We start from the raw sequence: 23,403 nt of genomic DNA, 5'->3' as shown, positions 1-23,403 counted from the left end.
GTTCATACTACCGGTTGAGGGGCAGTAAATCGCAAACAAACAAAAGATTTCCCAGTACACTTACCAGCCAGCCTGCATAACAACCACACTGCTCTGAGTAACAGAACACACGGTTTTGTTTGCACACATTTGCAAATATTTGCTTAAGCCGCAGTGCCCACGACAAGGGTCCTCTCTATATATTGCAGTCCTAACTATCATTTTCAGAGCCTCCATAGTAGGAGGTAGCACAATGGCAGCGAAGGGAGTAAAGGAAGGGGGCAGTAAAACCTAGTGGCTGAGCCCCAACTATTCTCCTTTTAACTGGAGAGGCAGCGGCCAGGGGTATACACATGTTATGTCCGCAATAGTTTGCTTTGTGGCCAAGGCAGGAGCTGTACATCCTTTGACTTTCAGCAGATAGTGCCCGCTGAACTCGATCCATTCTAGTGAATGGGACTGCACTGCTAGTGTGGGGTTCAAGGGGTTAAAGCAGGTGGTGGGGAGGTGATATAACCTTTATTACATTACCCCAGGTTCACACCTACGTGTTTTCTGCAGCATTTTACAGAAACACAGTACAGTACAGTTCACATGGTTTCACGCCTGTGCGTTTTCACCCGGTGCGTTTTTTGGAAAGGGTCAGGGACTTTTTGGATTGCAAAAAGTTGCATTTTTGTTTCTCTAGCCTTCAATGGAAATGCTGCAGGACAGCATGTATTGTGTTTTTAATGCTTTTTTTGCTGCGTTTTTGATGCCTTTTTAATCTTCCTAGCAACAAGAAACAAAAAACGTAAAACGTGGCAAAAACGCAAGTGCAGTAACGGCTCAACTCAACCTGCATAGGTTTGGACCTAACCTGATAGAGAGTGAGATAAAGGTAGCAAGTCACCTTTGCTTGACTGTATTATAGCTGCAGGAAAGTGGCTAATATTTTACTATTATTGTTATTATTATTATTATTATCCCCTCACCCTCCAGAGGATTTACGCCCCTTCATGACCATTTTTTACGTTACGGCCAGGGGCGGACTGACCATTTGGAAACTCGGGCACTGTCCGGGGTCAGTAGGGGACCCCATGAGATGCCCCTGGTACCTTTTTCATTGGCTTTTTTTGAGTTTGGGCAAGGACACAGGGGCCTATTGCCCGGGGGCCCCATGAGTTGTCAGTCCGCCCCTGGTTACGGCACTGCATTACTTTAACTGACAATTGCACGGTCATGCAGCGCTGCATCCAAATGAAATTTACGTCCTTTATTCCCCACAAATTGAGCTTTCCTTCATTGGTAATTTATCACCTCTGTGTTTTTTATTTTTTGTGACCGACAATTTTGAGAAAAAAAACAATATTTTGGACTTTTTGCTAATAAACATGTCCAGTAAAAAAATTTAAAAAATCAAATCACTGTAAGCACACTGATCAGGATGGCTGTACCATGCACAGCCACCCTGAGCAGTGTGCTGGAGCTGACAGGGAGGAAGATTGTAAACAAGACAATCTTCCTCCACATAGGAGATGCTAGGTAATCACCGGGACCCGTGATTGACATCTGTGGCCGCGAATGGCAGCCTGGGTAGGGCGTGCGCCCCCTACCTGGAAATAATAAATCATGTATATATATGTGATTCTGTGCACAGGTGCCGCCCTGTAGCAGTATATCTGCTATAGGGCGCTCCTTAAGCGGTTAATAATAATAGTATTTTTTTTTTTCATGCAGAGTTCCCTCAGTATTTTTTGGGGGTGGTACTCCAAGCCTTGCCAGCCCCCACACTATTGCTGCAGTACTGGAAGTGATATCCAAACATGCCTATTTGCCGCACAATGCTGAAATCACTTTGGAAGCCAATCCTACCTCGTCAAAGAGAAGAAAACTGCAGCAGTTCAGGGATGCCGGAGTCACCCGTCTGTCTGTTGGATTGCAGGTACTGTGCCAGAGTTTACTTCCATCAGTATCCTATCAATGTAGTTACATTGAAATGTAAAGCTGAACTTCAGCCATTTAACTCAGTACACATTTTAAATACGCAGATGTGGATTATTTTCCTTGCAAAGTGTTTTTATCTCTTATGCAAAGAGGGGGTGCAGCGCTACTAGACTCAACAATGACAAAAATGCATATATAAAGTGACAAGGTGCAAATATAGAGGCCACTAAATAGTGGTCAAAGGTGCTAAAGGGTGTTGACTCAGTTATAAAGTCCAGAGAGAAGAAGTGTTGATGAGATTTCAGATGATCTCAGGGTGTCCAGTGGTGCGGACCGTGGATCTGGTGATAAATAATGAGATTGCGCACTCACCAGATACGCAATTCAAATGCGGATAAATAGTAGTAAGCCTCTGGTCATCCAAATGTCATCCAAATAGGTCTGGTCAGATCAGGTCAGATTGATCCTCATTCCCTGGTGGTGTTATCACTCATTGGGGGTCCCCACTCAATGGATACAGCCTGCTCCCATGGGGTCTCCTCACAAAGAATATGGCTGGTTCTGCAAACGTGATTGGCTCAGCTTTTGACCAGTAAGGCCTTCAAGAAGATCCAGAAGTCTTCGTCCATCTTGAAGGTCATTGAACAGATCCTCAATTGGAGGTTTCCCAAATTAAACAGGGCAGGATCAAAACTGGGACTGGAAACAAGGGGAGCAGCGCAGGATGCAGGGTACTGGATAAAGAAATCACATGACCCACAGGCAGAGCACTGAGGCCTCTATTTATGCGCATTTGAATTGCGTATCTGGTGAGTGTGCAATCTCATTATTTATCACCAGATCCACGGTCCGCATCACTGGACACCCTGAGATCATCTGAAATCTCATCAACACTTCTTCTCTCTGGACTTTATAACTGAGTCAACACCCTTTAACACCTTTGACCACTATTTAGTGGCCTCTATATTTGCACCCTGTCACTTTATATATGCATTTTTGTCATTGTTGAGTCTAGTAGCGCTGCACCCCCTCTTTGCATATGTGTTTTGGAAGGTTTATGGGTACCTTTTTTGGTGTACAGCTGCTTATACATTTGGAATTATTTTAGCGCTCGCTTACTTGTTTTGTTATTACTGTTTTTATCTCTGTCCAGCCACTTTTGTGATCCAGTAACCCCTGCCAGACAGCACAGCCACTGCCAGACAGCACAGCCAGGTCCCTCGCTTCCACTGCAGCAGCACGACTGTCGAGAACACATCCCTAGCTTGGGATTGAACATGGAAGGAGCAGCTGCATGCTGACAAACTATTACTTGTCACTCTCTTCTCTTCTCCAGTCTGACCCCCGGTTCACATCTATGTGGCTGTGCGGGCCGAGTTTTGCACGGGCACGAGATCTCATTCATTTGAATGGACTCCCGTGCCCGTGACATGCAGGGAAAGAAGTCCCTTCACTTCTTTGGAAAAGCAGCCCGCATGGGAACCTCGGTTCCCAGTACGGTTTTGTTTTCCAGTGCGGGCGGCGTGCCATTAGAACTAATGACAACCGCCCGCGGGTCCGCATTTCTCTGTGCGGGTGGTGCGGCTGCACAGATTTTTGTGTGGATCCGCAGTGGTGCCACCCGCACAGATGTGAACCTAGGGTGAGTAGTCATTGCCAGTACTCCAACAAACTCTGATGGGCCCCTAGGGCTTTCCTAGTATGGGAACTGCTGTGCTGAGGGCTATCTGACATTCAGATACTATTTGCTTTTTAGCCCGGGTTAAAACTGATGCAGTGCAGCACATCGCATATTATTCGCACTCAGGGGCGGACTGATTATTTGGAAACTCAAGCACTGCCCGAGGGCCCGGGGTCAGTAGGGGGCCCCATGATATGCCCCTGGTACCTTTCATTGGCTTTTTCATAGGCTTTTTTGGATGTGGGCAAGGACACAGGGGCCCCATGATCCCCTATTGCCCGGGGCCCCATGAGTTGTCAGTCCGCCCCTGGCCCCTGGTACCTTTTTCATAGGCTTTTTTTCAGTTTGGGCAAGGACACGGGATCCCCTATTGCCTGGGGGCCCCATGAGTTGTCAGTCCGCCCCTGCTCGCACTGGAACTGCACCGCATTCCTGTGCAAATCACATGCAACTTCTGTGTGGTGCAGTTTGAGCCATACATTATGTATGGCTCAAATTGCACGATATCCTAACCAAAAAAGCGCAGGGCCCTTTTTTCGTCTGAACCAGAATGGGAGTTAAAGTGATACTAAAGGCTTGAATTTTTGTTTTTCAAAATAGCAAACATGTAATACTTAGCTGCTCTGTGTAATAGTTTGGCACAAAGCAGCTTTAATCCTCTCTTCTCAAGTCCCCCACTGGCGCTCTGGGCCATTCCCCCCTGCCGAGTGCCCCCATAGCAAGTCGCTTGCTAAGGGGGGCACTCATATGTGCTTGCTCCTTAACCCCGCTCTCTGTGTCCATAAGACACACAGAACGGAGCTCGGCACTGCTCCTGCTTCCTCCTCACTGGCTGTGATTGATAGCAGTGGGAGCCAATGGCTGTCTCTGTTTGCTGTCTCTGAACCAATGAGGAGGCAGAGAGCCGGGACAGCAGTCGCTTTCCTGCACAGCGCTGGATCGGGAACGGCCTCAGGTAAGTATTGGGGGGCTATGGGGGTAGCGGCACACTAAAGGTTTTTTATCTGCATGCATAAAAAGTATGAAGGTCATAAAACCATCAGGCTTACAACCATTTTAAAATGAGTCATTCAATATCACATGTAAATGTCTTAAATCATTTTAATATTGCACAACTGTAACCACATCCGTAATGGATCTTGCTGGTAATAGTAATTGGTATGAAGCAATTTGTAGACCTCTTAATACAGAAATCCACACACAGCTTGTGGAAATCAATCTTGGAAGAGTATTTATACACGAGAGCTTACAATCTAAAGGGGTAGGGGCCAGTGATACAAAAGCTAATAACTGTGGGGAGGGGGGTGATTTGATGGAGAATGTAAAAGGTGAATTTTTAATTGGAGGCATGAAAGGCTTCCCCCAAAAAGGGAACAAGTTGGAGATAGCTGGACAGATTGGGGTAGGGAGTTCCAGAGGATGGAGAAGTCTTGGAGGAGACAAGGGAGCTAGAGAGCAGGAGTTCTTGGGAGAAGCTCAGGGGACAGTTTAGGTGATATTCCGAGGCTAAGTCAACTCAAACGGTGGGTCATGGCAAAGGCCTGGAGCCTGACAGAGGATTTACATTTTTCCCATTTTACTAAAAATTATTATTATTATTATACAGTATTTATAAAGCGCCGATGGTTCGCTCAGCGCTGTACATTACAAAGGGGGACAGAACATGTGACAGAACAATACCAATACAATACAAAACATGAGGGGATCGAGGGCCCTGCTCTTTTGAGCTTACATTCTAGGAGGGAGGGGATGGTGGCACAGGAGGAGATAGCTGTGGGGGATGGAGTGGTAGGAAGAGTGGAGGAGGTCGGCAAGTTAGCAGGGGGTGGGGTAGGCTTCCCTGAAGAGATGGGTTTTCAGGGTGCGCCTAAAGGAGAGGAGAGTAGGTGTTAATCTGATGGGTTGGGGCAGGGAGTTCCAGAGGATGGGTGACACCCTGGAGAAGTCCTGGAGGCGGGCATGGGAGGAGGAGACCAGGGAACTAAAAATAAAAAGTATTTTGTTTCAGACAGGATGTGAATAAAAATCATGGGAATGGCAGGCACGGTTCCATACTCTGTCCAAAACTACTAATAGAGGTTGGGTTGGTGAGCTTCTTTGTGACGTTATGAACTTGAAATAAATTTTTATCCATCAAATATAAGTTCCTCTTTTCTAATTTTGTGATTTCATATACAAAAAGCTACAAAATTGAGCATGTATCTGGCAAACTTGGGGTACCATGTGAACAGATATAGAGGGACGTGCCTCCTTCAGTCTTTGCAGCAATACTGTAGGTTTCCCTGAAGTGGATCCAAGAGCACCATTATATACCAAGGTGGGGTACAGTGGCGGAACTCCCAGGGTCACAAAGGTTGCTGCGGAACATGTGAAAGGGTCCTGTTGCAGGTTCATAATAAAGGGCTCTGCAGTGGGAGTAAAGGGCCCCAGGATCAGTGGGAAGGGCCTGAACCCAGGGGCCCTTTGTGGTTTCTTGCATCGGGGCCCTGAAGGCTCTATTTTCGCCTCTGATGGAGTATGCAGGGTTTGGACTAAAATAATAGCCCCCGTGCATCTACCCAGTTTGCCTAGATCCTCTCTCTGATTTTTGCAGACAGTTCTGACTTGAGTAGGTACGTTTTTCAGAGATAGGACCCTTTAATTGTTGCTTGCCAAGTGGAGTGGGAAGCTTCCCCCTTGGTAAGATCTCTCATCTAACATAGAAGGGCACATAATAAATAAATAGTTTCCAATGGTGGCTACTATTCCTTCTTATGCCATCCTCTAATTGTCATCTACTCGCTTCTCCCAGTCCCTGGATGACGGTGACCTGCAGCTCCTTGGGAGGACACACACAGCTTCGGAAGCCCTGGACACATTAAAGGAGGCCTGTAAACTTTTTCCTAGTCACACCTCGGTGGATGTGATGTTCGGTCTTCCAGGTCAAAGCCTGGCAGCGTGGCACAGCACCTTAGAGAGGCTTTTGGACCAGTGTGATGACCATGTGTCTTTGTACCAGCTGACCTTGGAAAGGGGCACTGCTCTATTCAGACTAAAGGAGAAGGGCCAAATCACGTTTCCCGATCAAGAACTGACTGCGCAGATGTACGATGATGCCAGGCGGATTCTGCAGCGGGCAGGATTCTGGCACTATGAGGTGTCAAACTTTGCCAGGAATGTGAGTACCCTTTATCTTAGATTATCTGATATTTTTAAACGTTTCCCTGCCTGAGACAATTTATAATTTTTATAGACACTTTAGGACTTAAAGCGGAGCTCCACCCAAAAGGGGAAGTTCCGCTTTGACTGCTCCCCTCTCCCCATTAAGGATTGGCACTTTTGGGGGCCGGGGACAGTGGGTACTCGAATTTGACAGGTACCCGCTCCCATTTCCGGTCTGATTGTCTAGGCGATTGGAAACGAAAGGTGTCCTCCCTCCCTCCCTTCCTGTAATCTTTTGGGACATGTGACAGGTCCCAGAAGACTACAGGACCATTCGTGAAGCCGCAAGCAATTACAGCCGGGTGCCCACACTGAAGATGCTGGCCTCCTGGAATCCAGGAAGGCCAGTGAAACAGGCTGCGGGGGACACACCACGGGACTGAGGGACAGGTAAGTGTCTGTTTTTTAAAAGTCAGCAGCTACAGTTTTTATAGCTGCTGACTTTTCTTTTTTGACAGGTGAGTGGAACTCCGCTTTAAAGCAGACCTTCATCGTAAAGGAGAAGTTCCGCATTATGCCCTCCTTCCCCCTGCTCTTCTACTTTGGCCCTTTTTTTTTAGGGAGGAAGGAGTGTTTACCTGGTTTTGACAAGTACCCGCTCCCAATTCTGGTCAGAATGCCACAGTGATTCCACTGGAAGTTCTTCCCAGCCAGGGGCAGACTGACCATTTGGAAACTTGGGCACTGCCCGAGGTCCCGGGGTCAGTAGGGGACCCCATGAGATGCATGGTTTGGGCAAGGACACAGGGGCCCCATGATCCCCTTATTGCCCGGGGGCCCAATGAATTGTCAGTCCGCCCCTGTTCCCAGCCCCCCGCCTGCAACCTTCTGGGACACGTCATAGGTTCTTATGTCCAAAAGCATGTGCTCATAGGTCAATGTGACCACACTGACCAATGAGAAGAACTTCTTCTGAGAAACCTTACCAGAGAAGATGTTCTTCCCATTGGTAAGCACAGTCACATGGCTGCGCTGAGTAGTGAACACTTGCCATTGTGAGCATTATGATGGATACTCACTCCATTCCCCTGCATTGGGGTGTACGATGTATGGACCGCTACACCAGCAGCATTAGGCATTATGGCCGCTATGTACAGTGGGTTCCAGATGGGTCGGCAAGACATTTGGAGTAATCTGTGTATTAAAATATAGCTGATTTCGTTTTTTTAATGTATCCTATAAATGATATTGTCTATTTCCATTGCAGGGTGCCGTCAGCACGCATAATATGTCATACTGGTTGGGAAAACAGTATATTGGAGTTGGACCAGGTGAGCTTAGGTTGCTTATATACAATGGAGTCTTCTTTTGAAAGGCTGATTAGTCAAGTAACAGAAAGGGGACAAGAATAAATCTCTCAGAAGTAAACCTACCCGTTTGATTTATTTAGCATAGGCTCAGTTGTCGGTGATGCAAAGGATGTTTGCAATGTATTGTTCCAATAAGTGCAGCAAAGAAGTACAGCTCTTCCAACAGTAACATACCTCACCACTGTGTTCCTCCACCGCATGCTACATCACACATCCTTGCCAAAAAACAATTTGACCCTCTATACCACAGGTGTCAAACTGGCGGCCCTGCAGCTGTTGCCAAACTACAAGTCCCATGAGGCATTGCAAAATTGACAGTTACATGCTTGATTCCCAAAGGTAGAGGCATTATTATTATACAGTATTTATATAGCGCCAAAAGGGTTTGCTCAGCGCTGTACAATAGCAAGGGGGACAGAACATGAGACAAGACAGTAACAATACAATACACGAGGGGTTCGAGGGCCCTGCTCTTTCGAGCTTACAATCTAGGAGGGAGGGGAAAGTGGTACAGGAGGAAATGGCAGAGGCATGATGGGACTTGTAGTTTCCCAACAGATGGAGGGCCACAAGTTTGACACCCCTGCTTTATACAATAGAAGTCAAAAACCTTTTGATGTAACAGCAATACAGTCACAAAAAAAGTCCACTGATCACCCTCCGGTTCTCGATTATTTTATTAAAAGAAAAAAAACAGGTCCGCATAGTGTATACCATAAAAGCTATTCTTTATTAAAATACATCAGAATACTCACATAAGTGATTATGAACAGCACATGTAATAAACAAAGCCAGTTCCACGAGTAAGGTGGGCCACTTCCAGAATCCAAATGCGTGATGACGTCACAAATTATGGCTCCGCCCGATGTGTTTCGTCAAAGATGATGTCTTCTGGGGAGGTCATTACTGGTTCTCTTTAGGTGAAGCTGGTGGTTTTTTTTTTTTTTTTTAGTTTTGGATAAGGTGTGAAAGAATACAAGGACAACTGTACCTTTAGTGAAGTCGTCCTTCAATTACTGGCCATATTTAGAGTAATGGCATCATCCAGAATCCCCATTTGTGGCGCAGAGTAACAATGAAATTCCAAAGAGCATCTACGACACTTATAATGACATCCCCAGAATGCGGGCCCTTAAAAATTCAGTCCACTTGGTTTGGCCCACTGAAATCATTCTAAATGTTCAAGCAAAACCTACAATATTTTATGGAATAATAGACTGCAGACCGTGTGGTCGACATTGATAGTACTATTGCAATGAAGGTCCCGTATTTTTCTGCTAACGTTCATAGGTGCCCATGGACGGTTTGTACCTCGGGCCAAGGGGAGGAAAAGAAGGGAAGCCCGTATACAGACCTTGGAACCAGAACCTTGGATGAAGGAAGTGATGGCCAACGGACATGGCACTCGAAAAGCAACGGAACAAAGTGACTTTGACATGTTAGTATACTCCTTTTCATCGAGTGATTCGTAAAATTCCAAATCAGGTAAACCTAGGTTTAGTAGGAACAGTACTTACAGTGAATGAAAAGTGTCCCTTGTATGGTTGGATGCTTGACATTTTAATTCCTCTGCTCCCCTGGATACTCCTGAAGCTAGGATCTTCTGGTGCTGCAAGGGCTAGTATGAGCAGCTGAATCTGTCACAGGCACTTGTCAAAATTGTCATCTATGCCCAACTTTTCTTCCCCCCTCCTCCATTTATAGAAGCTACATAGTTACATAGTTAGTCTGGCTGAAAAAAGACAAAAGTCCTTCCAGTTCAACCATTGCAAAAAAAAAAGTTATCAGCACAGTGGCTAAGTGGCTAGCACTTCCGCCTGGCAGTACTAGTTTCGTCGGTTCAAATCCCAACCACAGCGCCACCTGCCTGGCGTTTTCATGTTGTCATGTTCTCCCTGCATGTGCGTGGGTTTCCTCTGGGTACTCCAGTTTCCTCCTACACTCCAAAGACATTCTGGTAGGTTAATTGGCTCCTGTCTAAATTGGCCCTAGTATGTGTATGTATGAATGTGAGTTAGGGACCTTCGATTGTACGCCCCTTGAGGGTTCGGGACTGATGTGAATGTACAATATATATGTAAAGTGCTGTGTAAATTGATTGCGCTATATAAGTACCTGAAAAAAATAAATAAATATACCCACAGTTGATCCAGAGGAAGGCAAAAAAAACCCCAGCAAAGCATGATCCAATTTGCTCCTGCTGGGAAAAGCTGAATTATCAATTCTCACAAGGAAAAGCTGTATGAATGGAGGAGCTGGATCTTATATTCAACCACCAGTCCTACATTAATAGAGCACTTTTCAATGTGGGAGTCAATAGTATGGCTTCTATGAATGGAGGAGGGATGCTGAAAGGAAGGGCACAAGTCAGCTTTTTTGACGACTGCCTGTGGCAGGTGCAGCCACTTGTATTAACCCTTGCAGCACCTGAAGATTACAGCTGCGGGTGTATCTAAGAGGCAGATGAATAGAGATTTCAAGCATCACAGCAGCCACCAGCACAAAAGACGCTTCTCATTCATCGTAAGTACCATCCCTTATGCCAAAAAAAAAAAAAAAATGGCTAAACCTAAGCGTTAAAGGTTTCCCAATTTTGGAATAAAACTTGACTTTGAGTGACTGACCCCGTGCGCTATTGACAGCTCCAGAATACAGTTTACACAGGGAACGCAAGTAATATATAAACTAGACAGCTATAAAAGAAAATCTGCTATGTAACTATGATTAATTCAAGTTTTATATTTGTCTTTTGTCGACATGATCATGATGCAAGGTCCTCTCTAAGACATGTCTATTAATTCATATAACCTGCAATGAAGAATTTGGGGGTGCTGCTCCACATTCCTGTGTTCAAGTCCAGTAACTCACACTATGGGTGCTGGCTGGGGAAGAGCCATCCCAGCCCATTGTATGCAATATGGAAAGAAAAGAAATCCCCACATGCTGCTGTCAGGAATGGACTTGACAATGGTGGTGGGACTCGCCTGCCTTGTGGGCTGCAGTACCAGGGCTGGCCAGCGGGTGCTCTCAGCAACCAGGAGCTTACTCCTGCAGTCGGCCATCACCTGAGGCTGATTGCAGGACGTGTATTTAAGGAATGGCCAGACCTGCAGTCAGGGCCTTGGTGTATGTTTCCCATGAGCCACTGTACCTGCATCCTGTCTGCTTCCTGCCTGATTCTGCTTGATCCTGACCCTGAATGAACTCCGCCTGTCCTGACTTCGGCTATTCCTGACCACTCTCCAGTCTGCTCCTTTGGTACCTTGTCTGCCTGATTGTTCCTGACCCGGCCCATCTGACTACGCTCTGCCTACTCATTTGTGTCTTGTCTGCCCGATGATTCCTGACCCGGCCCGCCTGACCACTCCACCTCACCAGCCCTGACTGCTCTTATCTGTGTACATTCCGTTATCAGTTGGAGGTTTGGTTTTGTTATATTGTGCGTTATATTTGTGTATAACCCTTAATAAATTATATTGTTACACCATACTTGAGCCTGCGTTTCCCTGTGTCAGTTCACGCATCTCTGGTCTTACCGGGAGCCCTGACAGCTGCATACTAGCAAATCCGACACTCATATAGTAAGAGCAGCCTCAGCCCAGCTCCATCCAGGCCACACATCCTACTCGTTTCACACTGCCTACAGGGCTTAGTCATAGCGGTCCATGACTAGGCCCCATGGTCAAGACGAAACGTGCGGGGGGTGTGGCCTGGATGGAGCTGGGCTGAGGCTGCTATTACCATGTAACCGTCAGGTTTTGCTGATATGCGGCTTCCAGGAGTTTCTTTTCTTCCCATATTGCATTAATTCATATAGACTGCCCAAGTCCTTACAACAACTTGCTGTGTTTGCCTTTCATTAACCTGTTTTTTTATTCATATTTACTTTTTAGGTTATCAGAAATGTTAATACTGGGTTTACGAATGGACACTGGGATAACCCATGAGGTGAGAAGGTCTTGGATATAAGGGATAACTAAGAAACATTTATATAGTACTAACCTATTTTGCAGCACATGAAATAATTATGTGTTTGGATTTTGGGCGAGAGTATTGTAACTAGTGGTGAACCGAAATGAAAATTCTGGTGCCCAAACTGAAAATTCAAAATGCACTCGGTCGAAAGCCGAAACCGAAATGCACAGTTTTTAAAAATGAATACATATTTTTTTGAAAAAAATACACTTTGATTAAAAAAAAACAAAAAAAAAGTAATATATACCCCAATTTTTTTTAAACATATCTTACAGCGAGTAAATAGATACCCAATTTGTCACTCTTTAAAATTGCGCACGCTCGTGGAATGGTGTGAAACTGCAGACACCACCAAACAACTCGTACACTCCCTCATCATCTCACGCCTGGACTATTGCAACTCCCTTCTCACTGGCCTACCCAAACGAGCGCTATCCCCACTCCAGTCGATCCTAAACTCAGCAGCTAGACTCATCCACCTCACCAACAGCTCCACACCTGCCAATCCCTTCATTGGCTCCCGATTGCCCAACGCATCAAGTTCAAGCTGCTAACCCTGACCTACAAGGCCATTCACAATGCCGCCCCGCACTACATAACTGACCTGATACCCAGATAATACCCTACCCGTGCCCTCCGCTCCTCACAGGACCTCCTGCTCTCTAGCTCCCTGGTCTCCTCCTCCCACGCCCGATTGCAGGACTTCTCCAGGACTTCCCCCAGCCTCTGGAACTCCCTACCCCAATCCATCAGACTGTCACCTACCCTCCTCACCTTCAGGCGCACCCTGAAAACCCTCCTCTTCAGAGAAGCCTACCCCAACCTCACCTAACACCCAACCTCACCTAACAACTAACCTCCTCCACTTCTCCCACCGCTCCATCCCCCACAGCCATCTCCTCCTGTGCCACCTTCCCCTCCCTCCTAGATTGTAAGCTCAAAAGAGCAGGGCCCTCGAACCCCTCGTGTATTGTATTGTTACTGTCTTGTCTCATGTTCTGTCCCCCTTGCAAGCGCTGAGCATACCCTTTGGCGCTATATAAATATTGTATAATAATACTTAAAAATCTCCATGGGTGATGCTTTAAAAATGTCTACAGGTTAGCAGTGTAAAGTTACAGAGGAGGTCTAGTGCGAGAATTAGTGCTCTTGCTCTGACATTCATGGTGATACCTCATGTGTGGTTTGAACTCCATTTACAATACATATGTGGGCATGGCCTACGTATGCGTTCACCACTACGGGAGGACAGGGGCACTTTAATTTTTTTCATTACTATTTAATTTTTAATTTTTTTTTTGCACTGTCCCTTTAAAAAAAAATTTAATCACTTTGATTCTTATCACAAGAAATGCATGCATAGTCCTCTTTATGGAGAGATATGGGGTCAATATGACCCCACATCTCTTCTCTACAATGTAAAGCATTGGATCAAAAAAAAAAGCATTGATCTAGTGCTTTAAAAAGAAAAAAATGGCCAGAACCGGAAGTGACATCGCTCCGGTCCTCCAAGGGCATAGAGATGAGTGGAGGCCATCTTTCCTTCAGTCATCTCTATGCCCAGCGCTGGGATTGTTCGATGGTTTCTCAGGTAAGGTTGAGAACTACTGAAAGGCAGCGAGGGGCGGGGTTTTTTCGGCACCTGTGCTTTTTTTTCATTTCGACCGATGGCCGCAACGTTTCGGCCACCGAAATTTAACTAACTAATTGTAACCCTTTTTTTTTGCTATCTATGCCAGGTGACTTGTATGGTGTTAACCAGGCACAAAGAGAACAATGGTTTTCTCCATGTCCTTGGCATGGATCCTGCGCTGATCAGTTTAGATCAATGCAGCTCGGTGTGAATGAGTCCTTATGGCCTTGCTGGAAGGACTGTGGTACAAGATACCACTAGGACAGCTTGCCACATAAGACTTCATTCACACCAAGCAGGTGCAGAAGATCGCATGCAGGGGCGGACTGACAACTCATGGGGCCCCTGTGTCCTTGCCCAAACTCAAAAAAGCCTATGAAAAAGGTACCAGGGGCATCTCATGGGGCCCCCTACAGACCCCAGGCTCTCGGGCAGTGCCCGAGTTTCCAAATGGTCAGTCCGCCCCTGATCGCATGCACATCTCTGTGCTTTTCATATAGGGCAGGCAGGGGCGGACTGACCATTTGGAAACTCGGGCACTGCCCGAGGGCCCGGGGTCAGTAAGGGGCCCCATGAGATGCCCCTGGTACCTTTTTCATAGGCTTTTTTGAGTGTAGGCAAGGACACAGGGGCCCCATGATCCCCTATTGCCCGGGGGCCCCATGAGTTGTCAGTCTGCCCCTGAGGGCAGCCCATTAATTTCAATGGGCTGCTCTTCAAGCAAGAAAGGCAAAAAAGAAGTCCCTGACCCTTCTGCAAAATCTCAGCACGCTGGACAGTTTGGTGCTGCGGCACCCTGCAGTTTGGTTTGCACAAAAACGCATGCAGTAGTGGAGGTGTGGGGATTCCATTAGGAAATAATTGCAGTGCTGCTCGTCTGCTACAGAGCAATGCGTTTCTGTTAGGAAAGCGCACAATGCAGTGCACATTGCTGACCCGCACAGAGTGTGAACGTAGCCATAGATCTGTGAGTGATACAAGAAATCTGACTGACGATTTAAAGCACATCCAAGAGAAAATATATATTATACTGACGCTTACCAGTCCCTAGATGTGGTGGCTGCATTAGTTTTTTTTTTTTCAAAGGCTGTGTTTATTTTATTTTCACTTGATGATCCTGCCAGTAAGACACTTATTGTCCTAGGGTGACAACATTCACTCACTGTACTGTATCTCTAAAGGAGCACTGTTGCCAACCAAGGGCTGGACTACAGAACACCTCCCCCTAACATAGGGAGAAGATGTTCTGTAGTCCACAGAGAGAAATGGGAACAATGTAAATGATAAGAGTGCAACACAGGAAGCGTTCAGCTAACTAGATTACTGGCAGGATCAACAGACATAATAAAATGCTTCCAGTGATATTTTTAACAGATCAAAAGGGTGGTGATTAGATTAGAAGTTCATTGTTGGGACTTTCACACCTTCATACACTGATGCCCATGCATGGAAATGCTTGAATTGGCTTGAGTTCTAATGTAGCCTTCCTCTTGTTCTTTTTACACAGCGCTGGAACACACTCAGCTCTATGGTCCGCTTACCAGACTTGTTTGATACATCTCAGGATTTAAGAGAGCTGCAGAAGGACGGGCTACTGGTGTTGGATCACAGGTCAGGAATGTCTCCTGTGGCACTTGGGCTGCTTTTTTGTGCTCAGTGATTTTGTTGCTGACAGGAGGGGAGAGCAGAGCGCCGAGCTCATCAGTCTTCCCTGTCCAATCACAGGCTGGAGGCAGGAGGTGACCTAGCAGTGTTTCTAAACTATAGTAAAGGACAGTTGGATCATCAGCCTGGTTGTGCAGTCTTCTTGGCACCTCAGTTGTAACTAGGCTTTGTGGTTGCCATTTTTGGCACTGAGAATTGCCCTACTGGGTAAATTAACAGGTTTGATTTACGGGAGGGACTGACAGGAGGAGAGAGCAGACAGATAAACTCATTACTCTTCTGCTGCTCCTTAACAGTCCAGTCACAGGCTGGGGACAGGGAAGTGACCTAGCGGTAAGTGACTACTATAAAGAAAAGTCAGGTCATCGGCCTGGCTGTGCAGCCTCATTGGCACCTCAGTTGTGTTTCGGCCAGGTGATTGCCACTTTGGCATCGATTATTGGCCTTCTGAGTAACCCCTGATTCACATGTATGCGGCCGTGCGGGCCACGTTTTGCACGGACACGAGAGCCCATTCATTTGAATGGACTCCTGTGTCCTGGGGCACGGGACACGCAGGGAAGAAGTCCCTGCATTTCTTTGGAGAACGCAGCCCACACGGGAACCTCAGTTCCCAGTACGGTTGCGTTTTCCATTGCGGGCGGTGTACCATTAGAACTAATGGCACCCGCCTGTGGGTCCGCATTTCTCCGTACAGGTGGTACGGCTGCACGGATTTTTGTGCGGATTTGCAGCGGCACCACCCACACAGATGTGAACCTGGGGTTAAGTACCAGGTTCAATTCACAAGTGGGACTGACAGGAGGGGAGAGCAGAGAGATGAGCTCATCAGTCTTCTGCTATTCCTTCACTGTCCAGTCACAGGCTGTAAAAAAGGGGTGGGTAACCTAGCTGTATTTCTAAACTGCAGAAAAGGAAAGCCAAGTCATCAGCCTCTCTGTGCAGGCTCCTAGATACACTACATCGCCAAACGTATTGGGCCAGCCCTCCAAATCATTGGATTCAGGTGTTCCAATCCCCTCCATGGCCACAGGTGTATAAAATCATCCCCTAGGCATGCAGACTGCTTCTACAAACATTGGTGAAAGAATGGGTCGCTCTCAGGAGCTCAGTGACTCCAAGCGTGGTCCTGTGATAGGTTGCCACCTGTGTAATAAGTCCATCCGTGACATTTCCTGGCTACTAAATATTCCACGCTCAACTGTTAGTGGGATTATAACAAAGTGGAAGCAACTGGGAACAACAGCAACTCAGCCACCAAGTGGTAGGCCACGTAAAATGACAGAGCGGGGTCAGCGCATGCTGAAGCACACAGTGCGCAGAAGTCGCCAATTGTCTGCAGAGTCAATAGCTAAAGACCTCCAAACTTGGTGTGGCCTTCAGATTAGCACAACAGTGCGTAGAGAGCTTCATGGAATGGGTTTCCATGGCAGAGCAGGTGCATCCAAGCCTTACATCACCAAGTGCAATGCAAAGTGTTGGATGCAGTGGTGTAAAGCACGCCGCCACTGGACTCAAGAGGGGTGGAGAGTGGAGACATGTTCTCTGAAGTGACCAATCATGCTTCTCTGTCTGGCAATCCGATGGACCTGTCTGGGTTTGGCGGTTGCCAGGAGAACGGTAATTGCCTGACTGCATTGTGCCAAGTGTAGAGTTTGGTGGAGGGGGTGTCTTGACCTCAACCTGACAGAACACCTTTGGAATGAATTAGAGCGGAGACTGCGAGCCAGGCCTTCTCGTCCGACATCAAATGTGCTTCTGGAAGAATGGCCAAACATTCCCAAAGACACATTCCTACACCTTGTGGACAGCCTTCCCAGAAGAGTTGAAGCTGTTATAGCTGCAATGGGTGGGCCAACTCAATATTCTGGGACACGTCATAGGTTCTGTGCTCATAGGTCAATGCGACCACACTGACCAATGAGAACTCCATTCTTCTGAGAAACCTTACCAGAGAAGGAGACAAAGATGTTCTTCCCATTGGTCAACACGGTCACATAGCTGCGCTGAGTAGTGACCACTTGCCATTGTGAGCATTATGATGGATATTCACTCCATTCCCCTACATTGGGGTGTACGGTGTATGGACCTCTACACCAGTAGCATTAGGCATTCACAGGAGGGGAATGAAAGAAGGAGAGAGCAGAGCGATGAGCTCATCAGTCTTCTGCTACTCCTTCACTGTCCAGTCACATGCTGGGGGCAGGAAGGTGACCTAGCTGTATTTCTTAAGTACATTAAAGGAAAGTCAGGTCATCAGCCTCTCTGTGCAGTCTCTTTCGCACCTCAGTTGTCTAGGCCTGGTGATTGCCGCTTTGGCACTGGGTATTGTCCTGCTGGGTAATATAACAGGTTCAATTGACAGGAGAAGAGAGCAGAGTGATGAGCTCATCAGTCTTCTGCTACTCCTTCAATGCCCATTCACAGGCTGTGGCATGACCGAGCTGTATTTCTTAACTACATTAAAAGAAAGTCAGGTCTTCAGCCTACTCACAGAAGGAGAGAGCAGAGTGATGAACTCATCAGTTTTCTGTTGCTACTTTTACTATCCAATCACAGGCTGGGTACGGTGAGGTGACCTAGCTATGTTTCTTTAGGACAGTATTGGAAAGTCAGATCATCACCCTCCCTCCTAGATTGTAAGCTCGAAAGAGCAGGGCCCTCGAACCCCTCGTATATTGTTTTGTTACTGTATTGTCTCATGTTCTGTCCCCCACTATAATGTACAGCGCTGAGCAAACTTTTTGGCGCTATATAAACACTGTATAATAATAATCATCAGCCCCACTGTGCAGACTCTTATACACTCACCAACCAATTTATTAAGTACACCTGTTCAATTGCTTGGTAACACAAATTTCTTATCAGCCAATCACATGGCAGCAACTCATTTAGGCAACTAGATGTGGTGAAGACAACTTGCTCAAGTTAGTGCTGAAGGCATGGTTGTTGGTGCCAGACGGGCTGGTCTGAGTACTTCAGAAACTGCTGATCTACTGGGATTTACATGCACAACCATCTCTAGGGTCTACAGAGAATGGTCCAAAAAAGAGGAAATATCCAGTGAGTGACAGTTGTGTGGAGGAAAATGCCTTGTTGATGTCAGAGGTCAGAGGAGAATGGGAAGACTGGTTCCAGGTGATAGAAAGGCAACAGTAACTCAAATAACCACTCGTTACAACCAAGGAATGCAGAATACCATCTCTGAACGCACAACACATTGTACCTTGAAGCAGATGGGCTACAGCAGCTACAGCTACATGGGCTACAGCAGCAGAAGACCACACCGGGTGCCACTCCTGTCAGCTAAGAACAGGAAACGGAGGCTACAATTCGCACAGGCTCATCAAAACTGGACAATAGAAGATTGGAAAAGCGTTGCCTGGTCTGATGAGTCTCGATTTACCTAGAGATGGTTGTGCGTGAAAATCCCAGTAGAATAGCAATTTTTGAAATACTCAGACCAGCCCATCTGGCACCAACAACCATGCCACTTAAATCCCCTTTCTTCCCCCATTCCGATGCTCGGTTCGAACTTCACCACATCTAGATGCCTAAATGCATTGAGTTGCTGCCATGTAATCAGCTGGTTAGCAATCTGTGTTACCAAGCAATTGAACAGGTGTACCTATTAAAGTGGCCAATGAGCGTATATGTGCCTAGGCGTGTTAATTGCCGCTTGGCACACCATGGTGGAGAGGCAGGAGCTGTGTTATGTGTTTCCTTGTACTCAGACATGACGGTTATTTCTCCTGGATACAATGTACGATTGGGGTAGCATGAAAGCAAGTAGCAATGGCTTACAGTCAGGGTGGATTTGATTTAAATCACTAGTCAGTAAGGCTTGATGTAAATCCTAGTTTTCTACATAAAGACTAATCCTTGCTGGTATAACTTTATTATACAAGTAGATGAAGATTTTTAGAATAACAACTTTTCATATTAGTTTTTTATCCCCAGTTTAATAGGTTAATCATTCATATTTGGACAACTTTTCTGTTGTACTTATGAAGGAGAAAAATAATCATTACGTTAATAATAACAATTTAAATAGATTTATTCATCTGAAACAATAACATTCCAGCATATGTGATTCGCTTAAACATCCATGTTTGGTAACTAATTTGGCTAAACAGAATACATATATTTTAAGAAACTTAGACTGTCAGCCCCTTCCTCCTCACACTTAGTTTCACTTTCTTCTTGTGCAGATCTATTCCACTCCAAACAATCAGAAAAATATTGTTTCTATTCTATTCACTGAACTTCTTGAAACTTCGCACTGAAGGGGTTGATTCTGTATTCATAGGTTTGTAGAAGTTAGGATGAAGGTCTTTTTCTTATCTCTGTTCATGTTATAACATTTTTGCTGTGAAGAAGAGGCATGTGATCTCCGCTGAGTCAAATTCAGTTTTGAGAACTGCAAAAGTAAACCAAACATCTGTGATAATATCTTGTAGGCAGAGAAACTGCCCAATAATCTTACAAAAACCTCTGGAAGAGCATGACATTGTGAATGGATTCATGGAATTTATTTACCAAAAAAATTAAACATATACAGCCTTATTCTACATAATTAAAAAACTAATCTTTATTTCATGATGGAATAACCTTTGGATGGTAATATATTTTCATCAAAAAGCATTTTATTTTAAAAAATCCGATTTAAATAAAAAAAAAATCTGATTTTTTAAAAAAAAAAATTTAAAAAATCATTGATTTTTATTCACCCTGCTTACAGTACATCCTACAAAGTAAAATATATCTTTTCTCAATATGAACACATGACAGATTACCATAATTACATATCAGAAGTGTGTTGTGACTGATGTCTCATTGAACTTGCAGTGGTCTGCGCTGCTCCTGGAAGGGTCTGGCTGTCCTCGATGGTCTTCTGCTGCCCCTTTTATCCCAACTTGAAGATTTCTGGAATCAGCAAATGAAAACGAGCCCCCAACAGCCATCCTAGATATCCCTGGTCTGAAGTCACAGCTCTCCCTGTATTTATAGAAAAGGTTTTTTTTTTCTAATTTGAAATTGTATTATAATGATATAAAGTCATGCTTTAATACATACAGTAGATATTTTTCAAAAGTCTCGCAAAGTTAATTAAAGTGGAACCTAAACTGAAAATTCTTCCTGTGCCAAAGAAAACTACTACAGGATCTACCCTGCTGCTGTGCAATGTGATAAAACACACAAAATGTGACAATTATAAATAAACAGCGCAAACATACACCTCTAAATATAATCAATCTATAAAGTGCATAATATTACTAAATATATCATAAATAATTTATAATTTATCATATTTATAATTGTCACATAAAGTGGAACCTAACTGTATCTGAGCACCACAAACTGAAAACGCCGTTTAATTCATTTTTAATATTCAAAGCGAACTCCCCCCTCCACCTATATCTCCATGCTTTATTTCATTGAGAAATCACTTTTAACCCCTTGCCTACCAGGCACTTATACCCCCTTCCTGCCAAGGCCAGTTTTCAGCTTTCACTACTATCGCACTTTGAATGACAATTGCGTGGTCATGCAACATTGTATCCATATGACATTTTTTATAATTTTTTTTCACACAAATAGAGCTTTATTTTGGTGGTATTTAATCGCCACTGAGTGTTTTATTTTTTTGCGCTATAGACAAAAAAAGAGCAAAAAATTTGGAAAAAAAAAAGTTTTTCTTTGTTTCTATTAAAATTTAGCAAACAGGTATTTTTTCTCCTCCACTGATGTGTGTTGATGAGGCTGCACTGATGAGCACTGTTAGGCAGCATTGATGGGCACTGATAGGCAGCACTGATGAGGTGGCATGGATAGGCAGCACTGATGAGCTGGCACTGATATGCAACAATGATGGGCACTGATGGGTGCCACTGACTGGCGGCACTGATGGGTGGCACTGCTGGGCACTGATCATCAGGCCACTGATCAACAGTGCCCTGATGATCGGTGCCGATCTGTTCTCTGACAATTGCCAGTTATGGGCAGTACTTTCCTCGTGCTGTGACAGCGTGAGAAAAGTGCAGCCGATAACTGGCAACTGCATTTACCCGGTGATCTGTGTCATTGGACACATCTGATCACGTGGTAAAAGGCCGCTGTGATTTGCCTTTTACCACATCATGTGATCAGCTGTGTCCGTTGGACACAGTGATCACAGAGATCGCTGGGTGCACGCCCCTGGGGGCACGTGGGAAGGCGTGTTCTGGGATGACATCATATGACACCCTCCCAGAACTGGACAACCGCGTTGTAGCCGTCATTCTGTTATAGCGCGGTTGGCAAATGGTTAAACGCCCCCCCTAGCGGTTTCATCTGTGGCCATCTTGAGTAAGGGCAAAAGATTCCTGTAGCATTTACTTCCTGGAATCTATCTGCATTTAGCTCAGGGATGTGAGCAAAAAGGGTGTGCTTAGCTGAGAAAACTAGTCCTCCCCTCCTGAAGACTCTTGGGATGTATGGCGTCATTTTGGCCTAGGCCAGAAACCCGGAAGCAGCCAAAGAAATGTAAAAAAAAGTTAAAACAAGTAAATACAATATACCTTCCTATATGCTAGCAGCATAAGGATAGATAACAGTCTATGCTGATTGAGAGAGTTTAGTTTAAAGAAACCTATGCTGTAACTTCACACATGTAAATAAAATGGTTAGCACTTTCGCCTGGCAGTACTAGTGTTGTTGGTTCGAATCCCAACCACGGCACCACCTGCCTGGAGTTTGCATGTTCTCCCCGCGCCTGCGTGGGTTTCCTCCGGGTACTCTGGTTTCCTCCCACACTCTAAAGACATGCTGGTAGGTGAATTGTCTCCTGTCTAAATTGTCCCTCGTATGTGTATGTATGAATGTGAGTTAGGGACCTTAGATTGTACGCCCCTTGAGGGTTAGGGACTGATGTGAATGTATAATATATATGTAAAGCGCTGTGTAAATTGATGGCTATGTAAGTACCTGAAATAAATAAATAAGCCCTAAGGGCATGTCTGCGTATTTACACAGTCTGTATCGATGTGTTCAGGAGGGTGGTTGAGGGCTGTAACACCAGGTGACTGAGCCATAATTTTACCACCACACCCCGACTGCTCCCCTGAACACTGATGTGAAGACAATCAGGGTTGGACTTATGCCGCAACGTGGCCAAACTTGGCCCATGCAAGTCAATGGGGCTGCCCCGCAACCGCGAGCAAATCATGAGACTGCAGCGTGGCGGGTCAGCATTTACAGGGGTAATTTCGGTGGAGAGGGGGCAACATATCACCTCCCCACAGCCTGTCAAACACCCCCGAAAAATGATCCACTGCAGAACGCTAATCAGAGGGGCTGCCACATACATGAATGAGACCTAATGGTGGCCATACATGCTCTGATAAATGATCAATTTCTTTTATAAATGATCTCTTCCGATAGGAATATTCGATCGATAGCCAACAACCCAACTGATCAGTATGCAGCACATGAGGAAGTGAAAATAGTTGGAAGACACAATCAAGTTATCAATCGTACGTCTATTACCATCCTGCAGATCCTAATCTCATCACATGTATGACTAAATCATCTCCGTGCTGCCAAACAATACAAAGCAATTGATTGTTTTCCACCCTGGTCCCTCGACATGGTTTGATTGAACCCGACTTATACTAGGTCTAAATCCATCAGAAGGGGAGTTATGGCTATTCAATGGGTTTCTGAGTTGACCGTTGTGATCAAATTGATCTGGTTCTCCACCCCCCCCCCCCCCCATATATGGAGGAAACCATTGTTATGTGCTGAAAATGCCAATTGCCTGGCTATCATACTAACCCCTCTGGCTTCAACACCCCCGGCAGGTATGCAGATCAGGAGGTCTGGCTTTGTACATCTAAATAATGAAAATATGGAAGCCTGCAGCTCAGCAGGCTTCCATGGAAATAAAAGGAAAATGATAAAAATCTATTGTTAAAACAAAATACGGGGGGGGGGGAGAAAGGAGAGGAGGGGAGAGAGGGGTGAGATAGAGGAGGGAGAGGGTGTGAGAGAGA

General features: G+C 45.5%; 1 protein-coding gene and 1 long non-coding RNA gene across 3 annotated transcripts in view; one reads left to right on the top strand and one right to left on the bottom strand.

Moving 5' to 3' along the window:
• The window catches only part of RSAD1 (radical S-adenosyl methionine domain containing 1), a 25,057-nt gene extending 2,682 nt beyond the window's left edge, over positions 1-22,375 (top strand). Inside the window, exons 3-9 of one of the 2 annotated variants that reach the window (XM_089677603.1) lie at positions 1,699-1,903; positions 6,378-6,743; positions 7,995-8,058; positions 9,388-9,535; positions 11,991-12,045; positions 15,213-15,316; positions 20,219-22,375. In XM_089677603.1, the coding sequence (XP_089533729.1) occupies positions 1,699-1,903; positions 6,378-6,743; positions 7,995-8,058; positions 9,388-9,535; positions 11,991-12,045; positions 15,213-15,316; positions 20,219-20,339 (1,063 nt within the window). In that variant the 3' untranslated portion in view covers positions 20,340-22,375. The remainder of the gene's footprint in view (positions 1-1,698; positions 1,904-6,377; positions 6,744-7,994; positions 8,059-9,387; positions 9,536-11,990; positions 12,046-15,212; positions 15,317-20,218) is intronic. The other variant, XM_089677604.1, reaches the window with a different exon arrangement.
• On the bottom strand, positions 19,410-23,383 carry LOC149461989 (uncharacterized). Its single transcript, XR_016312744.1, has 3 exons — positions 23,186-23,383; positions 20,167-20,368; positions 19,410-19,790 (listed from the first exon to the last, which is right to left on the bottom strand). It is a non-coding gene; the product is annotated as an uncharacterized LOC149461989 (long non-coding RNA).
• Between the last annotated feature and the right edge of the window lie 20 nt (positions 23,384-23,403).

This window comes from Staurois parvus, unplaced genomic scaffold, assembly GCF_062004578.1.
Source record: "Staurois parvus isolate SC_StPar_1 unplaced genomic scaffold, SC_StPar_1.0 ptg000189l, whole genome shotgun sequence".
Lineage (NCBI taxonomy): Eukaryota > Metazoa > Chordata > Amphibia > Anura > Ranidae > Staurois > Staurois parvus.
The sequence above is the reverse complement of the archived record's forward strand: the minus strand, read 5'-3'. Positions and strand labels throughout refer to the sequence as shown.